The following is an 18,826-nucleotide window of genomic DNA, read 5'->3' on the forward strand; positions in this document are numbered from 1 at the left end:
AAATTCAAATGGAAAATCATTGTTGTGATGACCAAATGCCTTTACCATCCTCCCCTAGACATGGCAAAGTAGGCCAAAAAACGAGTCAAACAAAACCCTCAAACCCAAATGGGGAGCAGAGGAAGAAGAGATGGGAGACTCAAAAGTCTCAAACTTTATTAACTCCGCCCACAGGCACCACGCTCCCTCTCTCTCTCGTCGCTCCTCCATTACTCTCACACGAAAGACAGAACCTAGAGAGAGAAAGAGAGGGAGGGGTTTTTTGGCTGTGAAGTTTCACCTTTTTGCTGTGTTTTTGGCGCCCTCAACCTCGACTGCCCTCCTTCCTCGAACCTCCCCACCTGGGTCTCCACGACCGCAACCCACCATTCCAAGATTCCCCCCACGTCCTCTGTTCGATTTCCACAGACCCATCTAAAAGCTAAGCCCACCCACCTCTCTCCCCCTCTGTGCTATTAAGTCCAATCCACTGTTGCAGTCTTCCCCTTTCTCTCTCTAGCTGCTTCTTCTGCAACTCTCATGGCTTCCCGGAAACACTTGGCCGCTGTAAAGGTACTGCTGCAGCACCCAACTGTCAAAATTTCTGTTGAAACCCTAACCCCAACTGTGAAAGTCTCTCCCTGCTCGAATTCTGAGTGGGTTTTGGGTTTAATTTTTTGAAAAATGTTTCTGGGTTTTTTTTTGCAGGGCGCGAAAGTGCTCATGGTTGGGGCAGGTGGTATCGGCTGCGAGCTTCTCAAGACTCTCGCTCTCTCTGGCTTCCAAGATATTCATATTGTGCGCTTCTCTCTCTCTCTCTCTCCCTCTTCTGCTGTTGATTTTTAAGGGATGGGTTTCTGTTATTCTCTTATTCCTTTGGTAGTTTGCTAGGGTTTTCATTATGTGTTATACCCATATCATGTTCTTTTATTGAAGTTTATGTGCTGTTTTTTTAGGGTTTTAATTAGGGAAAATAGTTCTGTTAGTACCAAATTTAGTTCAATTTTCTTCTGAATTTTTCTTTTTTAAAAATGAATTATCTGTACAGGTAATCATGTGTCAATTAGAATGAAAAGTGATGAAATGTTGAGTTAGTATTGGTTCTTCTTTCATTATCATCGTCGTTGTTGATTATTCAAAGTTTTGTTAAGAATTATAACATTCTTAGAAGAATCTAGGATCTGGCTAATCAAAGAATTGGAAGAGAATTAACCAAATGTTTTACAGGAATCAAAGTGGTGGCAACTTCTTACCTAAGGCTTAGACCTTAGGGTGTCTGGGGATTTTTGCTCGTTTTAGTAACAAGTGAAATATTTTTAACCGAACCTCTGACTTGAACTTATAATAACACACAGTAGCTGACTAGTGCCAGTCAGGGCGATTCCTGAAGTGGTTCTACTCATAAGTATTCATTTTTCTTCATTGTTTGTTAATTTTTCAGTTTGTACCTTCATTGCTGTCCTGTCCATTGATTAATTCATATGCTCTGTGGTTGAAATCCTATAATTTGTGTAAAAGGTTAATAAGCGAAAAGAAAGAAAAGCTATATATTTAAACAAATTGATGGGGTATATGATATCCAATCTTGAAAAAAGATGAACTATAAGCCACATTTTTATGGTATAGTGGGTTTGGATGTGGTGGTTTGACTTATATTTACCACTACTTGGATAGATCCCTTTATTAATTTTTCAATTCACGACCTGCGGATTGATATTAAATTATAATCCAAATTCTTTTTCCAGGTTCTGTGTATATGCAAGAATGAACAAGTTTACTTTGTTTCTTTTGGTTATTATTCACTTGTGCAGTTGGTTATCTCAAATTGCAGATTGACATGGACACTATAGAAGTGAGTAACCTCAACAGACAATTCCTCTTCCGACAATCACATGTTGGGCAATCCAAAGCCAAAGTAAGTATGTTTAATCTATCTTTGCTTTCTATTTGCAAAGGTGTGCAGTGTATGATATTTTCATGGATATTTTTAACAGGTTGCTCGGGAAGCTGTCTTAAAATTTAGACCTGAGATAAGCATAACTTCATACCATGCCAATGTAAAGGATTCTGACTTCAATGTGGACTTCTTTAAGAAATTTAATGTGGTCTTGAATGGACTTGACAACTTAGATGCTAGACGACATGTGAATCGCCTGTGTTTGGCAGCTGATGTTCCCTTGATTGAAAGTGGGACAACTGGGTTCCTTGGACAGGTGAGTTATTGCTTTAGAGTTGGTTGGCAAGAAACTAATTTTTTTCATTGGAACTAGGTCTGTCAATTGATTGCATCTAATAAATTATTGTCTGTCCATTATGTTTCTGGTTCCTTGTGTGTGTGTGTTTATATTTTTTATCTGAGATCACTTGAGCTTTGTAGAATTGTAACTGGTTTGATTATTAGCGATGCCAATCTTCATATGTCAAAGATGTCTAGGTCGGGAAAGGTAATTTCTTTGCTTCATGCGTAGTTGGCATGTTGGTTTTTTATCTGGACAGTGCTCCATAGCAGTTGCAGAAAGGGTTTCATAATGGAATGTCTTTAGCTGAGTTCATGCAGTGAACTATCTTTTCCCTGTCTAAGAATTCACGTGCTTCATTGAATAATTACATCAGCTAAGGATCCTATAGTATTCTTTATTATGTGTTTGTCTGTGATAGTTTATCATAGAAATGTTACATTAATCATCATCTATGTCATCATTGTCATCATTATCATCTTTACCCTTGTTCCAATCGTACGGGGTTAGCTATATGAATTTTCTGTCTTACATTATGTGATTCCTGCATAATGTTAAATAGTTTCAAGTCCTTTTTTTGAGTGTGGCTAGATGTAGTTTTGGAGAGATATATTATGTACTATGTAAAACTCTATATTTTTTTTAGAAACACATGGTGGAAAAAACCATCTGTGCATTTGACCGGCATATTCAAACTTCTGCATCATTTTTATTATTTCATTTGTCCTTTTATTTGTTTTGCAAAATGCTTCAGTGTAGTTGGTTTTGTTTGAAGATTCTTTCCTCCCCTTTTCACTTGTTTGTTGAATCTTTAAAATCAGGTGACTGTACATGTGAAGGGAAAAACAGAGTGCTATGAATGTCAGCCAAAACCTGCTCCTAAAACTTATCCTGTCTGTACCATTACCAGTACTCCATCAAAGGTATTGTTGATGGATAGTTATTTTTGTTGTTGTCTTTGCATAATTGTGTGTGGCTTGTATTGGGAAATCAGTTTTCTTGATAGTTGGTTACTTATGTACTGTGAATTAAACATCTCTAGTTCTACCTTGGAGACTTGAATAATCTGGAAGAGAAAACAACACGAGTAATAAAAGACAAAGGAATCCATTGGGGGGGGGGGGACCAAGAAACTGTGGAAACCATTTATAGTTAATAGATTTAAGCTGGGCTTAGTTTTTTCCTCAGAAATTACTACTGCCGCAGCTGCTGCAATTTGATTGTTGTGAAATTGGTATAAGCACTATGGATTGTGAATGATGTTTTGGGCCATAAAAATGATATTGAAAGATATACAATAGAAAACTAAATTATATGGTTTGCCAGTTTGCATGGAACAAACTTTTAGTCGGATTGGACGATGATCATTTTCCTCCAACTAATTAAAATGGTATATTCATCATTGTTAACACCCTGCTCCATGGGTCTAGACTTTGACTGTATAATCTGTATTTTGCAGTTTGTTCACTGTATCGTATGGGCAAAGGAACTTCTCTTTGCAAAGTTGTTTGGGGATAAGAATCAGGCAAATGATTTGAATGTACGTTCTAGTGATGGTGCTAGCTCATCAGAACAGGCTGAAGATGTATTTGAACATAGAAATGATGAAGACATTGAGCAGTATGGAAGGAGAATATATGATCATGTATTTGGTTATAACATTGAGCAAGCTTTGTCTAATGAAGAGACATGGAAGAACCGCAATAGACCAAGGCCTATATATAGTAGGGATGTCATGCCTAATGGGCTCGGTCAACAGAATGGAAGTATGGAAAAGAATGGTGCTTCCAATGATGTATATTCAGTATCTGCCATGGCATCTCTAGGAATGAAGAATCCACAGGATATATGGAGCCTTATGGAAAATTCCAGAGTCTTTCTTGAGGCTTTGAAACTATTTTTCTTGAAAAGGCAGAAGGTTAGTTTAAACTCTTGTAGCAAGGAAAGTCATTGCACAACGATTTATTTTCCATATGTCAAGCTGGACTCATAACTTTTATTTTGTTCTCAGAACTCTTTTAACTTTTTTTTGCGTTTTTGTTTCTCATTATCTTTGCGGGGTGTGGGGGCACTGGTGGCAGGAGATTGGAAATCTGACTTTTGATAAAGATGATCAGCTAGCTGTAGAATTTGTTACTTCTGCTGCAAATATACGGGCTGCTTCTTTTGAAATCCCATTGCATAGCCTTTTTGAAGCTAAAGGCATTGCTGGTAATATTGTTCATGCTGTTGCAACAACAAATGCTATTATTGCTGGGTTGATTGTCATTGAGGCAATCAAGGTGCTGCAAAATGATACAAAGAATTATAGGTGTGTGCGATTGCCCTTGTAATAAAAAAAAGTGCTCTTTTTTTTTTCCCTCCTTTCTCTTTCGATACCATCTAAAAAAATGTGTTCTATTTCAATATAATTTGCTATTCTGAATTTTAGTATTTCAAAATGGTGAAGAGAAAATATTTCTGTTCTTGGTTTTTTCACTATTATCTTTTACTGAATTGTTGTATCTGCACACAAATACACTTGTGCATCGACACACATACCCACACAGAAATGCACTTATAATTGGTTGATGTGCGTCGATGAGCCTAGAGCCAAGATCATATATTGGTTTAGGGAAGAAAAGAATTCTTTGACTGCTTCTGATGGGAATAATTCAGGAACACGAGATGGTAGTACATTTCTGTCATTGCTTTATTTGCACTGGTTGGGTTGCATATAGGTGTAATCGGAAGGGTCCTACTTTTAAGTCATTTTCAATTTCCATTTGTTTGATTGAAGTCATACCAGTTTAACAATTAGGGAAATTGAAATTTGAACAGTATGTCATTGATGATGGTAATTCAGCCAGTGGAGTGGCTTTACTTTTATTTTTTTCTTCCAGCGGTTTGTCCTACACTTTATTTTTTTTTCCTTGTGGTCTGATTCTACCCTGATCTGAATGGCTATGTAGGATGACATATTGTCTGGAACATCCAGCAAGAAAAATGTTGCTCATGCCAGTGGATCCATTTGAGCCTAACAAGTCCTGCTATGTCTGTTCAGAGGTATACTGATTGTTCTTTTCTAAATTCCATCTTTGTGGGATTTTTTTGCCGACATTTAAAGTAGAATTGCGGTATGCACTAATGCAATATGATTGTAAGCAGACACCACTATCACTTGAGATCAATACTCACCGCACAAAGTTGCGGGATGTAGTTGAAAAGATTGTTAGAGCCAAGCTTGGGATGAGCTTGCCACTCATTATGCATGGGTCAGCCCTTCTTTATGAAGTTGGTGATGACCTGGACGAAGGCATGGTTGCAAATTATGCAGCAAACCTTGATAAGGTATGAATTCTTTTCCTGTGTTTCAGGAAGACTTGCTCATGTAAGTTCACCTGATACATGTGTCTTGTTTGTGTGATTTTTTTTTAAAATGTTTTTACCTAAAATTGCAGGTGCTGTCTGAGCTTCCTACTCCAGTTACCAGTGGGACCATGCTGACAATTGAGGATCTTCAGCAAGAACTATCATGCAAGATCAATATTAAGCACAGGTGGTTCTTTATCCAGTTGATCTGCAAGCTCCTATGCATCATTAAAATTGCTTCTTAACATCACATACAAAATGATGGATGACTTTAAGACACAAGCATTCGCAATGACTGATTTTCCTGTTATGGTTTATAGAAATAAAGCTTCACGCAGCTGCAGAAGCTGTGTTAGTTGAAGTTAATGTCCTTCATCCTGCAATTTATCTTCTCTTCCATTATTGGCTCCCCCACCCCCGAAACCTAACCAAGTATACCATTGAGGTTGCATGAAGCATTTTCTGATTCCAGTTGCCGGTTTTTTTATAGGGTCGGGTGATGATGTTATTTTATTCTTTACTGTCATGTAATCTACATGATTATTTATGTAAGTTTGATTTCGTGCAGAGAGGAGTTTGATGAAGAGAAGGAACCCGATGGAATGGTTCTATCTGGTTGGACTCAATCTCCCGCAGTGGCACAGGATGACAAGAAGTCTACTGCAAATGCTGGAAGCACGTCAAATGCATCATCATCTGCGGAGGCTGAAAAGACTGATGATGTTGAAACTACTACTGGAAGGAAGAGAAAACCGTCTGAGGCTTCTGAGGCTGTCAATCCAGATATACCAAGTGTTGCTGGCAGTAGTACAAGAAATCCCGAGAAATTGGAACTTGTTGATGACGACGATGAGCTTGTCATATTTGATAATTGGGATTCAGTCACCAGCAAGAAGATAAAGTTGCAATAGTTCTTCCTTGGATCTCTAATGTGGAGGCCTCAGTTCAGTTCTAATTTTGTACCATTAGTGAGAAGCACTGATTCTTTTTGGGAGGTTGGCTCAATTGCTGTTTATTAGGTCGAGCCGGTACAAATTAAGCGGTCTTTTCGCTTCCCTTTTTCTGTGGTTATAAGTGTAATGCGTCTTCTTGTTTTTCCTAACTTAGTTGACAGATTTTTAGCCGTGTAACTTGAAGAAAACCATAACTTAGAAAATGCACCTAAACTAGTGAATCATGAATTTCAGAGTTCCTTTTTATGTCATCATGAATTAAGTTTCCACCATGGATTTGGAAAATATTTAGGATTGAGTTGCGAAAAGCGAAAACATTTGAGGTGTTTTTTCGTAAAATTGCTTGGGAGTAATTTTCCAAGCGAGTTTACGGCGAAATGCTTCTTATGTGCTTCTCTCCAGAAGTGCTTATGCCCCTTTTACAATCGCGTCTAAGCGGGCCTTTCTTTGCCATGGTTATATGCGAAAGTGGCAGTGGCTTGTTATTTAAAGTGGCAAGGGTTTGTTACTCAAAGTGGTATAGAGCGTTCACCCTTGTTACACCTGAGGTTACAAGTTCGAACTCCTTTTTCAATATTGCTCGTATGTGTGGTTGTACATGAAAGTGAAGCCTAATAATATTAGCAATTTGAGGGGATTATACAACTTAGATGTTAAAGCAACATCATCTTCTGCATGAGGATTTCAAGGAACTAACTTGGTCATGTGATGCTATTGATGTTCTTGTATAACATGGCTAGATACGACAAGCTACTATTTTATTAAAACAGCCACAGGGGAATAAAATAAATGAATGAACTGTAATACCATATTAGAACCGACATGTTGTACGATAAAGAGGAAAACAAAAGGGGAAGGTAGCTAGCGTTCTCCTTTGTCCGTTCGTTTAAGTATTTTGCATGTTGAATAAGCTTTCTTTTGAGTTATCAGTTTTGCAGAGATTAAGCCTAATACTGCTGCTGCTCATCTCATTGAATTTGCACCAACTGTATATGCTCCAATTTACATATAGCTTTGTAAGTTTGTGTTTTGTTTGCTTCAAATCTTAGGTGTAACCGGTTATACAACACCGTCAAAGGGAAGATTTCTCCCCAGTGGTGACACCAAAACAAAAAACAACAGATTTCGAAACACAAAAGCAAATTTATTAATAATAAAGTCTCACAGCATTCATCATCTGAAATCCCCATCAACTACCAAAAAGCATCTAACAAAAACAAACATCAAAATATAACTCCTACAAGGAGAGAGAAGTCTATCGAAGAAACAATAGCAGCACACTACTAGTGACTCCAAGCGCCCTCAAAAACCATGAATCTTGATCCGCTCCTTGTCGGCAATATTAGCAATAACAAGAAACTGAAGCACCTTGTTGCGCTGATCGCCTTGGAGCTGAATTATCTTGCCGAGCTTTTTGTCCTCAATCACATTGCCATTGCAGAAGAGCTCCCTTTTCAGATCCTTAAGCTTCTTCTTGAAGTCCAGGTCCTCCTTCAGCCCTTCAACTATTGTCAGGCACTTCTTTCCATTCCTCTGCTGCACTCGAATATGCACATACTCTTTGGCTCCGAGCGCATCTGGCTCTTCGGTGTCTCTAAAAGTGTCTTTAAAAGGGTCGAAAGGAGATAGGGGCGTGCCGTATATATCTCCGGTGTCAGCTAGAGGGTCAAAAGTAGTTGCGATCTGAACATCTGGGTCAATCATATAATTTTTCTTGATTGAGAACTAAACAAATTAATCTGCAAACTGCAACACAGAACAGTAACTGTTTGATAGCCTTCCTCACATCGCAATCTTCAACTGACAATCCACGTAAACCACGTAAGAAATCAACGCCTCCGATCCAACAGATTAAGAACATGAATACACAGAAGTCAGGAAGGTCATGCATACATCATGTATTGGAAGGCACTTTCTTCCTTAATTCAAGGGATTAATCATCTCCCTTAATTCAAGGGGATGTTATTTTATTATTCCCGTACTTTCTTCCTTAATTCAAGGGATTAATCATCTCCCTTAATTCAAGGGGATGTTATTTTATTATTCCCTAAGCCAGACAACTTCCGTAATTCAAGAGTGCTTTCTTCCTTAATCAACTCCCTTAATTCAAGGGGATGTTATTTTATTTTTCCCTAAACCAGCTGTGGTGGTGTAAAGCAAGATGTTAATCCTCTTATATATTGCTGTACAATTGTAAAAGAACATAGAAGTGAAATATAATTCAATCCTTGAAATTCAATATGGTATCAGAGCAGGAAAATTAACCTGCGTCTGCTATACTGCTATCCGAGCGTGTTCAATCCTCAAAATGTCTGAAGACAATCCGCTGATATCCGAAGCTGAAAGCTCACAGGAGCCTTCCTCCATGAACGTGCATGAGGTGGACGTCAAGGGTGTGCAAAGGATGAATCGTGCTCCACATCGAGCGAATCATGCGTCTACCTCCACCTCCAATGGGCCAGATCCACTCAAGAACTTCACAGCGAATCCTGCTGAACTCATGAACGAGTTTATGTCGTATCTTCAAATCAAGAAAGGAGTTGCTGGAAGTGATCGTGCTGATAGCATAGAAGAAGGGAACTCGACGACATTGCTCGGTAAGTTTGCAGGGTTCTTGGCAGACACGAGATCCATACCCCAAGAGGACATGCAAGGTATCATGAAAGCCTTTAAAACTGCTCTTAAAATAAATATGTTGCATGATTTTTGGGTTGTAGATTCGGGTGCCACAGATCATATGACCAACCATGTGTCTAAGTCTCAAAAATTTGAAAAATTTGCAAACCCTTCTCAAGTTTCAATTGCAAATGGTGAGAATGTAAAGGTCTTAGGGAAGGAAAAAATAAAATTAATGTCAGACAAAATTGAATCAATGGCTTTACATGTTCCTTCCTTCCCATTTCAACTTCTATCTGTGGGAAAGATCACAAATACCTTGAATTGCTTACCCATTTTTTCTCCTCACAATGTTATCTTTCAGGATTGTGCCACCAAGAAGACGATTGGTGAAGGGTTTTATTTAGATGGTCTCTATTACATATCAAAGAGCAATCCGAGAGGGTTTCAAGCCAAGCTCAACCACATTCAAGATAATCAATTGTGGCATCAATGTTTAGCTCATCCTTCTTCACCCATTTTGTCAACTCTATTTCCAAACTTAGGAAAGGATGATATTTCATGTGAAACATGTCACTTGTCTAAATCCACTCGACTACCTTTTAAATCTTCCTTGTCTAGAACTAGTAAGTGTTTTGAACTAGTTCATTCAGATGTATGGGGACCAACTAGTGAATCATTTGATGGCTATAAGTATTTTGTGATTTTTGTGGATGACTTTTCTCGACTCACATGGTTATATCTCTTAAAGTCTAAGAATGAAGTTATGAAAGTTTTTAAGGACTTTCATAACCTTGTTAAAAACCATTTCTCCTCCCAAATTCAAACCTTAAGGTCTGACAATGGCACCGAATATATGTCCCATATCATGAAATAATATTTGAGCACTCATGGCATCATGCATCAAACAAGTTGTGTTGGAACACCTCAACAAAATGGTGTATCCGAACGCAAAAACCGTGACCTACTTGAAAAAACAAGAGCACTAATGCTACAAATGAATGTACCAAAGAGATTTTGGTCTCAAAGTGTTATGGCAGCTGCATATATCATCAATAGATTACCCAGCCGAGTCTTGGAATTCAAGTCTCCACTCGAGGTTATGAAAGGAAGGAAAATTGACCTCTCACATCTTAGAGTGTTTGGCTGCATCTGTTTTGTGCATATTCAATTTCTTCACAGAGATAAATTAGATCCTAGAGCTGCCAAATGTATTTTTCTTGGTTATTCTTCTACACAAAAGGGATATAAGTGTTATAATCCCCAATTAAGGAGATTGATTGTGTCCAAAGATGTGCGATTTCATGAAACTAACCCTTTTTTCAGCAAGTCAAGTGAACTCACAGCCCAAGGGGATGGCATCTTGGATGTGTTCCCACTACCAAGAATTGAACTGGATGAACCACATCAACACGAGCTCAGTTATGTCAACGTTGATGCTTCTCCCAATGAAGATAGCAATGAAGGGTCTCATTCTGAGGATACACTGCATGACAATTGTGACAATGAAGATGATGCGAACGAGTGTGAAACAACGCTTCCAGCTCCTCGACGGAATCCAATGCGAGTTAGAAAAACTCCCACAAGACTTCAGGATTTTGTTATGTACAAACCCACACATCCCATCTCCAATTGTGTGTCATACAAGAGAGTGACACCGAATCATGCTGCATTCCTAAGCACTATATCCAGTTACCAGGAGCCTCAGAATTTCCACGAGGCTAACAGCCAAGAGGTGTGGAAAGAGGCAATGCAAGAAGAGCTTAAAGCTCTAGATCAACACAATACCTGGAGCATCACCAAACTTCTAACAGGCAAGAAAGCAGTAGGTTGCAAATGGATTTATAAACTCAAATTCAAGTCAGATGGTTCAATTGAGAGACATAAAGCAAGACTGGTGGCTCGGGGATTCACTCAAACATTTGAGGTGGATTACAAAGAAACGTTTGCACATGTGGCCAAAATGAACACAGTAAGAGTGTTATTGTCTGTAGCTGTAAACAAAGGATGGTCCATGTACCAAATGGACGTAAAGAACACATTCTTGCACGGTGATCTCAAAGAAGAAGTCTATATGAAATTGCCACCAGGGCATCCACAAAGCAATGAACCGAATGTGGTGTGCAGATTGCACAAAGCCATTTATGGCCTAAAGCAGTCCCCACGAGCTTGGTATGCCAAACTGAGCTTAGTTCTCACTAGTGTTGGTTTCAAAAGCAGCAACGCCGATTCCTCACTATTTGTTCGCACAGGAGCTGTGGGCACATTAGTTGTGCTTATTTATGTTGATGATCTGATAATTACGGGTGATAATACTGACGAGATCTCCACTCTCAAACTGTCTCTCAGACAAAGATTTGCAATTAAAGACCTTGGGATATTGAAGCACTTTCTTGGTATAGAAGTGGCAACCTCACACAAGGGACTGTTTCTTAACCAAAGAAAGTATGTCTTGGATTTGCTCAATGATGCCAACATGAGCGATGCTAAACCAGCCACCACTCCTCTTGACAGTAAGCAAAAACCTAGCTTAAAGGGCACGCCACTCATGGATATCACCCATTATCAGCGATTGGTTGGAAAATTGATCTACCTCACAATCACTAGACCCGACATCACCTATTCTGTAAGTCTTGTGAGCCAATTCATGCACTCCCCGACTATTGAACATTTGACTCTGGTTAAACGAATCTTACGCTACTTAAAAGGTTCAGTGGGTCGTGGTATCATCATGCGGAAGAATGACAACACTCAAGTCGTATGGTATTGTGATGCTGATTGGGCATGCAACGCAATCGATCATAAGTCCACCTCAGGCTACTGTACATTTGTCGGTGGAAACTTGGTCACCTGGAAAAGTAAAAAGCAAACTGTTATCGCCAGATCCAGTGCCGAAGCTGAGTATCGTGCAATGGCTTCCACTGCGTGTGAGTTGATATGGCTCAAGGGTCTTCTGTGTGATTTAGGGTTTCCTGCAACTCTTCCTATGTCCTTATTCTGTGACAATCAGGCAGCAATGCATATAGCATCTAATCCCGTGTTTCACGAGAGAACGAAACACATTGAGGTTGATTGTCATTTCGTTCGGGCACAGGTGCAGTCGCAGGTAATTCAGACACAGTATACACGAAGCTTCGACCAATTGGCCAACATTTTCACCAAGCCCTTGGCTTCTCATCGGTTTCAATGGCTTCTGTCCAAGCTTGGATCCATAAACCTTCTGGATCCAGCTTGAGGGGGAGTATTGGAAGGCACTTTCTTCCTTAATTCAAGGGATTAATCATCTCCCTTAATTCAAGGGGATGTTATTTTATTATTCCCGCACTTTCTTCCTTAATTCAAGGGATTAATCATCTCCCTTAATTCAAGGGGATGTTATTTTATTATTCCCTAAGCCAGACAACTTCCGTAATTCAAGAGTGCTTTCTTCCTTAATCAACTCCCTTAATTCAAGGGGATGTTATTTTATTTTTCCCTAAACCAGCTGTGGTGGTGTAAAGCAAGAGGTTAATCCTCTTACATATTGCTGTACAATTGTAAAAGAACATAGAAGTGAAATATAATTCAATCTTTGAAATTCAATATCATGCCTCACCAAAAAAAATTCAAATAATTCATCTCATGACAGACTCGTAACTGGTTGTTGTGACATAATCGTTGTACAAAGGGTTCATGGGTTTTTTTTTTGTTTTTTCAAATCTTCCAACGAAAAACCCTAACTCTAATGACCAGGAACATCAAAACACTACGAACATAATTCAAATTATTCATGCATGCTGTAGATTTGTCACGAAAATAAAAATTCACAAGCGTAATCCTAATTAAATATTTCAATCAAACATATTATAGATACTTTCACTACCAAAATCCAGAAAAAGTATGCGAAACCCTAGAAAGTAGAAACTCTAATTCCTAGCATCAATCTCAGAGAACGCACAACGCAATTCACATCCCGAAGAAAACAAACATACGTCAAGAATAAAACTCGAAAAGGTGAAAGGGGTTTAGGGTTTCTGACTTTCTTGGGAACTAAGGAATGTTCGATGATTAAGCTTCGGTGATTTGCGTATGACATAATTATAGAGGCAGCGGTGTCTATGTATAGGCATGGAAGGCGGCAGCATATTGCACGCGGATGGACGAGATGGAATGTTTCGGGGAGAGACTTGAACGGTGGGATTATGTTGGTGCCTTGTTTCCTTTTTGTTGGAGGACTGAAACTCAATAGCGTTTTTCAAAAATAAAAATAATTTTTGTGCCTTGGATTTCCACTGATCCTCTTGCCTAACAAAAAAAACTTTATTATTTATAGTGCAATAACAAATCCGATACTATAACAGAACAAATCAAAATGAGGCTTTGAGTTGAGTATAAAATTTAATTTTAAGTACTACTAGTGAAAGAACCCTAAATCTTTAATGTAAAATATTAAGGGTAGTGCTACCCACACATCCGTTTTTACATCTTACGCACTCTTCTCAATTTTCAACCATCAAATCGAAAAAATTGAAGAAAATCACAAAAAATTAATAAAAGTGTGTGAGAGGTAAAAATATATATGTGAATAGAAATATCCAATTTGAATGGAAAATTCCATCTATGATTAAAGTATTATGTGTGAGACAATATAAAGGACTTTGAATGCAGCATGGTCACCCAGTATATAGATATAGCGGACCATCTCATCAAATGAACTAAACTTGGAGTTGGAGGAAACTCATTGGCTTTTTATGCATCGAAAGGAACTTTCTTTGAAGCTGCCGGTAATTCTCTCTTTGGATCTTTTTAACATTGGTCTACAAATCCAATTAATTAGATTTATGTTTAATCAAGGTTCTGAAAGATGTTAGGCGCTAGTCGGGCGCTTGGTTGGAGCCTAGTGCCTAGGCGATTAGGCAGGGTCTAGGCAGGGGTCTAGGGATTTAAGTAATTTTATTATATATCATATAAATAAGCATCTATTTATACTTAAAAAAAAAATACATAATTGTGTTGGAATACCTAATTTGCAAAATAAAATGACATATAGATTACAAAGTATTAGAACATATTGATAACATAGGGAACAAGCATATAATGAGTATTCATCCAAGCATTCAACAAGTTTCTTACATTTTATTAAAAAAATAAAATAAAATGCAAAACAAAAGGTATCAATTTTATGTCTAAGTGAGAGTCGCGATTTAAGCGAGTGCCTAAGCGGTCTAGGCGGACATATAAGCAGGTTTAAGCGCCATTTCTTAATTTTCAAATGTCTAGAGATTAATCAGGACGGGACGGCTCTAGGCGAAAATTTTTAGAACAATGTGTCTATTGTATAGTGCATATGACAAAAAAGGCCAAATTTTCCACAAGATTGTGGCATGTGCTGTCTTTGGCTTGGTCTCCACGTTATTCTAATTAATTAGGTCTATGAATTTTTTCGGTTTCTCTTTAATTTATTTAACCTATTAATAATATCGTTCTCTTCAAGGTAAATCACATTTTGCACCCTTTTATTTTAAATATTGACCGAAGTTGCGGATTGTTACACTATTTACCATTCCATAAAGTTAATTGATTAATTTACGCAAGACTCGAAAGCTTTTTGCTTACATATACACCATATTGGTGTCATGTAGGTCATATTATGTTTTTTAAACAAAGTGGCAAAAAGCCCGAGAAAAGAAAGAAAACTACAATAAGTCACGAGACCAAGCGACCTCTAGCTATTTAGCAATTAGAAGACGTCGACAGGATGAAGGAGCTTGCTAAAAAATATAAAATGTAGGGCATATTATTTCACTCTATCTAATATAGAAGGTTAAACTTTTATTAAAAAACTTTCTTAGGTGTTGTGTAGATGCAAATGGCGCTTTACCGCAATGGCATAAAACAATCATGTCTATCACTAATGTGGATTCGATCCCCACTGATCTCTCTTCCCCCACCCCCACATACAACAATAATTTTACTCACTAACACTATTGTTTGTTAAAAAAAAAAAAAAAAAAAAAATTTGTTGTGGCCACCATTTCCAATCCCACTCCTTGCAAAAACATACTGGCTGGCTTGCTAATACTGATGCCACGAATCATGTTACTCCTAATCTTAGTGTACAGAATCAGATCACCAAACTAAAAAGCTCTTGCTATTACTTCATTGAGAATATTTGGATTTCTAGTGTGTATAGGGATTACAATTCTTCCTCTTTGTTCACTTCTATATTTTGTGATAATATTTGAGCTCTGGCTCTTTCTGCAAATCTTGTTCATCACTCTAGTACAAAGCATATCGAGGTTGGCTTTCCCTTTGTACGCAAGTTACTTTGTGGTAAGTCTATTCAGGCTATCATGTTGTATGATTCAACTGACTGATGTCTTCACCAAACCTTCCTCCCATTGATCGATTTCAATTTCTCACATCCAACATGAAGTTGTGTGCCACACCTTTCAGCTTGCTGTAGGTGTTGATAGTGTTGGATGTTTAAATACTCAGCCACATACTAATAGGAAACCAATTGCCACACAAGAATGCTTGGACAGTGCCATTATCTTATATATAAAAGAATATCAATCTAATTATCGTTGATTGATTAAAATAAAAAACAACAGATTTCTCAAGACTTTTTCTCTCTACTTAATTAGAATTTTCTCGACTACCAAACTATCCTATATTTTGTTGACCCGTGGGTACGAATAACTACTTCCAAGAGGGACTCCCTTCATTTGTAAAAGGAGTCTCCTTTGAACCTTTCCCACATTTAAGGTCCTTAATCCCTTAATCTCCATTTAGATTCCACTAATGAGTTAAACCGACATTATATTATGCAAACACCACATTATCTAAATGAGAACTACTGTAACTCTATGAATGTAGCCCAACCATGTACGTGTTGTGCTCCGCATCCATCACTATCTATCATCTCCACATGACCACTTCATCTCTAAGTTTTTTTGGCATCAACAATTGAAAACAAAATGTGACATTAGATTTTTAAAGTTGTTTAATTTCATCACAAAGATATTACACCAAACAAAGTTCTAGCACAGAGACAATTACACAAGTCTGTTTTCTGTATAGAAAACAAAAACCAAAATTAAATAAGAAATAAGATCTAATACATGCATATGTTTAAATTAATTCTTTGATATTTACACAATGTGGGAGAAAGGGAAAACAAGCTCTTCCTTCCTGGTTCTCCCGCAGCTAGATCCTCCAAAAACCACATGAATCCTTAGAATGATATTCGAAATCTGCACCTCTTGAGATTTTGGAAAGCAGCAAAGCATTGCAGAAAAGAATGTTATTGTGCTTTTCCCGTTCGTCAGTTGATTTATTTTATTCACACACCAACGCAGGGTGCAGTACATTGCGTGGTGCTAGAAACTCTTCGACAAGGATAAGGAGGGTAGGCTGGAACGGGGAAGTTCCTCCTCTCAGAATGTTTCTTCCTCTTTTTAGCATCGGGATTTTCAGGTTTCTTCAGATCTTCGAGGCTTCGTACATCGGCCATGCACGTAAATGATCTCGATTTCCCTGAGTAGTACCTTGACAACCCTCTCTTGCTGAGAAACAAACATGTGCACATTTCATTCAATTAACCATGTTTGAAATATAAAAAATATTTTCTATAACCCATGCACGTATTAGAACAAATTTGTGTACATCTGGTGCATTGCATTCGACAGTAGTACATAATCTGTGCACGCAATGTACCAAATAAAATTTAACCGTTAAAAATATTCCCTCGAGAAACCGAAACATCATAAATGCAAAATCAAAATGGAAAATCTAGAGAAAACAATGTGTTCTTTGAGAAACCAAAACATTAAAAATGCGAAATCAAAATGGAAATTTAGAGAAAACAATGTGTTCTTACTTTTGTGGGAGACTTGTTCTTAGCGCCGCCATGTCGAATGCTCTCATATTGTCATCTTCCATGATTTCCAGTACTAGAAAGCGAAATGAGGTAGTGAAGAAGAAGTTCAGAATTATAATGAGTTTTTACATACGTACTGCAATTTGTGTTTGAAGTATGTATATGTGTGTGTGTGTGCAGGGAAACATTTAATTGTGGGATGTGTATATAAAGGTCACATATGGATAAATGGCAGTGGGGATATATAGGAGCTCACACGTCATGGGGATTAGGGTTGCAAACTTGTGTTGTGGATTCGATAAAAGTGGGTTATTTTGGAGCCTCTCAGAACTGCTCACACCGTGTTTGGTGTAGGTTATTCATGCCAACCTCACCACATCCTTATCTACCTTCACTCTTGTTCGTTGGCCTTGCCCACCATACGCACCCTTATTTTCTCTCTTCCTACCATTTTGTTGGAAGAAGGAATCCTATTCTTACACACTCTTTGACTCTCTTACATATGTAATACATGTAGGAGGATGAACCTTGGGGACCCCTCAGAAATTGGGGCCATGCTGGTGCACCTTTTGCACTCCCCCAATGCCCAACGCTGTCTTTGTTTATTGTCACCTCCGTTTTTGAATATTCACCTCATACAGATGCTACTATAAATGTAGTCACTGATAAAATCGAATTTACTATAAAGGATTGTATAATTACATGTGTATATATACTTTCTGTCTATCTCTAGGGCAATAAAAAATTTTAAACTGATGGTATGGAATGTTGAAAACCTATTGAACCAAATTTTTTTAGCGTAAGCTAGTATACTCGTTCTTTCAATGAAAACGCATGGAAATACAAGATTGTTAATGCTCAAAATTCGACCGGCCAACATTTAAGTTCAAAGTTGGTTTAACTCTAAATAGGTGACTTGAAAGTGGAAAGAGGCTTCTAAGTAGAAGTAAGTATATTGGAAAGCATGAAATACATCAGAACCTTTACATGTTCATAGGTTCTTTCCTTTTACTACTCTTCGATGTGGCATAAAATGTTGAGCATTAGTGCACAATCTTTAGAGTGGTTTGTTCCTAACCACTCATGGCGTCGATTCATAGGGACTCACGAGAGTTGTAAGTCACATTGCCATGGTTCCGAATGAATTGTGTATGAGGGACCTTGAAAGATTTATGTAACTCGAAGTGGGAGTACCTTCGAAAATTTGGTGGGATGGCATCGTTTTGATGTGTTGCTATTTTCTATATTGTGAAGGACTTCCCACTCGCTCCTTCCTTGGAGCCATATTTATTTAGGGGGTTTTGAACTTAAATCCTTAAAAAAGATTGAAATTTAATTGAAACTTGGTTTTAGATTACATATTGATTATAGTCCATTGGTGTGTACTCTAATTTAAAGTCAAAATTTGTTTTTGTTGTCACTTAGTATTATGGTCTAGTGGTATTCCTTTTCACTTGTAAGTGAGAGGTCACATTGTTGCTAGCCAATTGTGAGGCTAAACCTAACAGTATACCCTTCTCCCTTAGTGTAGATAATATAGTTAAAAAAAAATCTGTTTTTGTTTTAATATTTAATGTGTATTTTATTCAACGTCTCCCTTTAAATATTTGATTTTTTTTTGAAAAATATTTGAATGTAATATATACGCATTGTAATTTATTAATTTTGCACCGAAATTGATGTAGAACAAATGACATAATGGATTGAAGAAAAAATGAACCGTCGGAAGACAAAAAGATGTAGTTGGAATTTATCTATTTGGTGGAAGTTGTATTATATGTCCATTTAAGCCATTTGTTTGTTCATTTTTGGGGCTTACATTTGTATCC

The 18,826-nt window shown here is 37.7% G+C and overlaps 2 protein-coding genes and 1 pseudogene across 4 annotated transcripts; 1 reads left to right on the forward strand and 2 right to left on the reverse strand.

The window, feature by feature from the left end:
- On the forward strand, window positions 1-6,771 carry LOC137729287 (SUMO-activating enzyme subunit 2). Of its 3 annotated transcripts, XR_015952289.1 has the most exons (12): window positions 1-552; window positions 688-777; window positions 1,811-1,894; window positions 1,974-2,192; window positions 3,038-3,139; window positions 3,676-4,134; window positions 4,298-4,527; window positions 5,168-5,261; window positions 5,364-5,546; window positions 5,657-5,754; window positions 5,888-6,012; window positions 6,136-6,771. XR_015952289.1 is itself a non-coding variant. In XM_068468165.2 (11 exons), exons 1-11 carry the CDS (start codon window positions 520-522, stop codon window positions 6,476-6,478), a joined length of 1,935 nt encoding a protein of 644 aa, XP_068324266.1. In that variant the 5' UTR covers window positions 1-519; the 3' UTR covers window positions 6,479-6,771. The 3 variants fall into 3 exon arrangements, 2 of the variants coding, with proteins under 2 accessions (XP_068324266.1, XP_088533877.1); XM_068468165.2 differs by lacking the exon at window positions 5,888-6,012; XM_088677751.1 differs by lacking the exon at window positions 5,888-6,012 and having other exon boundaries at window positions 118-552; window positions 1,791-1,894.
- A 919-nt stretch (window positions 6,772-7,690) lies between these two features.
- Window positions 7,691-8,406, reverse strand: LOC137727388 (protein translation factor SUI1 homolog pseudogene; annotated as a pseudogene).
- Window positions 8,407-16,226: 7,820 nt separating this feature from the next.
- On the reverse strand, window positions 16,227-17,120 carry LOC137727417 (protein OXIDATIVE STRESS 3 LIKE 3-like). Its single transcript, XM_088678671.1, has 2 exons — window positions 16,998-17,120; window positions 16,227-16,683 (listed from the first exon to the last, which is right to left on the reverse strand). Exons 1-2 carry the CDS (start codon window positions 17,057-17,059, stop codon window positions 16,461-16,463), a joined length of 285 nt encoding a protein of 94 aa, XP_088534797.1. The 5' UTR covers window positions 17,060-17,120; the 3' UTR covers window positions 16,227-16,460.
- Window positions 17,121-18,826: the final 1,706 nt, after the last annotated feature.

This window comes from Pyrus communis, chromosome 10 (genome assembly GCF_041283825.1).
Source record: "Pyrus communis isolate YQ-2024b chromosome 10, ASM4128382v1, whole genome shotgun sequence".
In the NCBI taxonomy this organism is placed as follows: Eukaryota; Viridiplantae; Streptophyta; class Magnoliopsida; order Rosales; family Rosaceae; genus Pyrus; species Pyrus communis.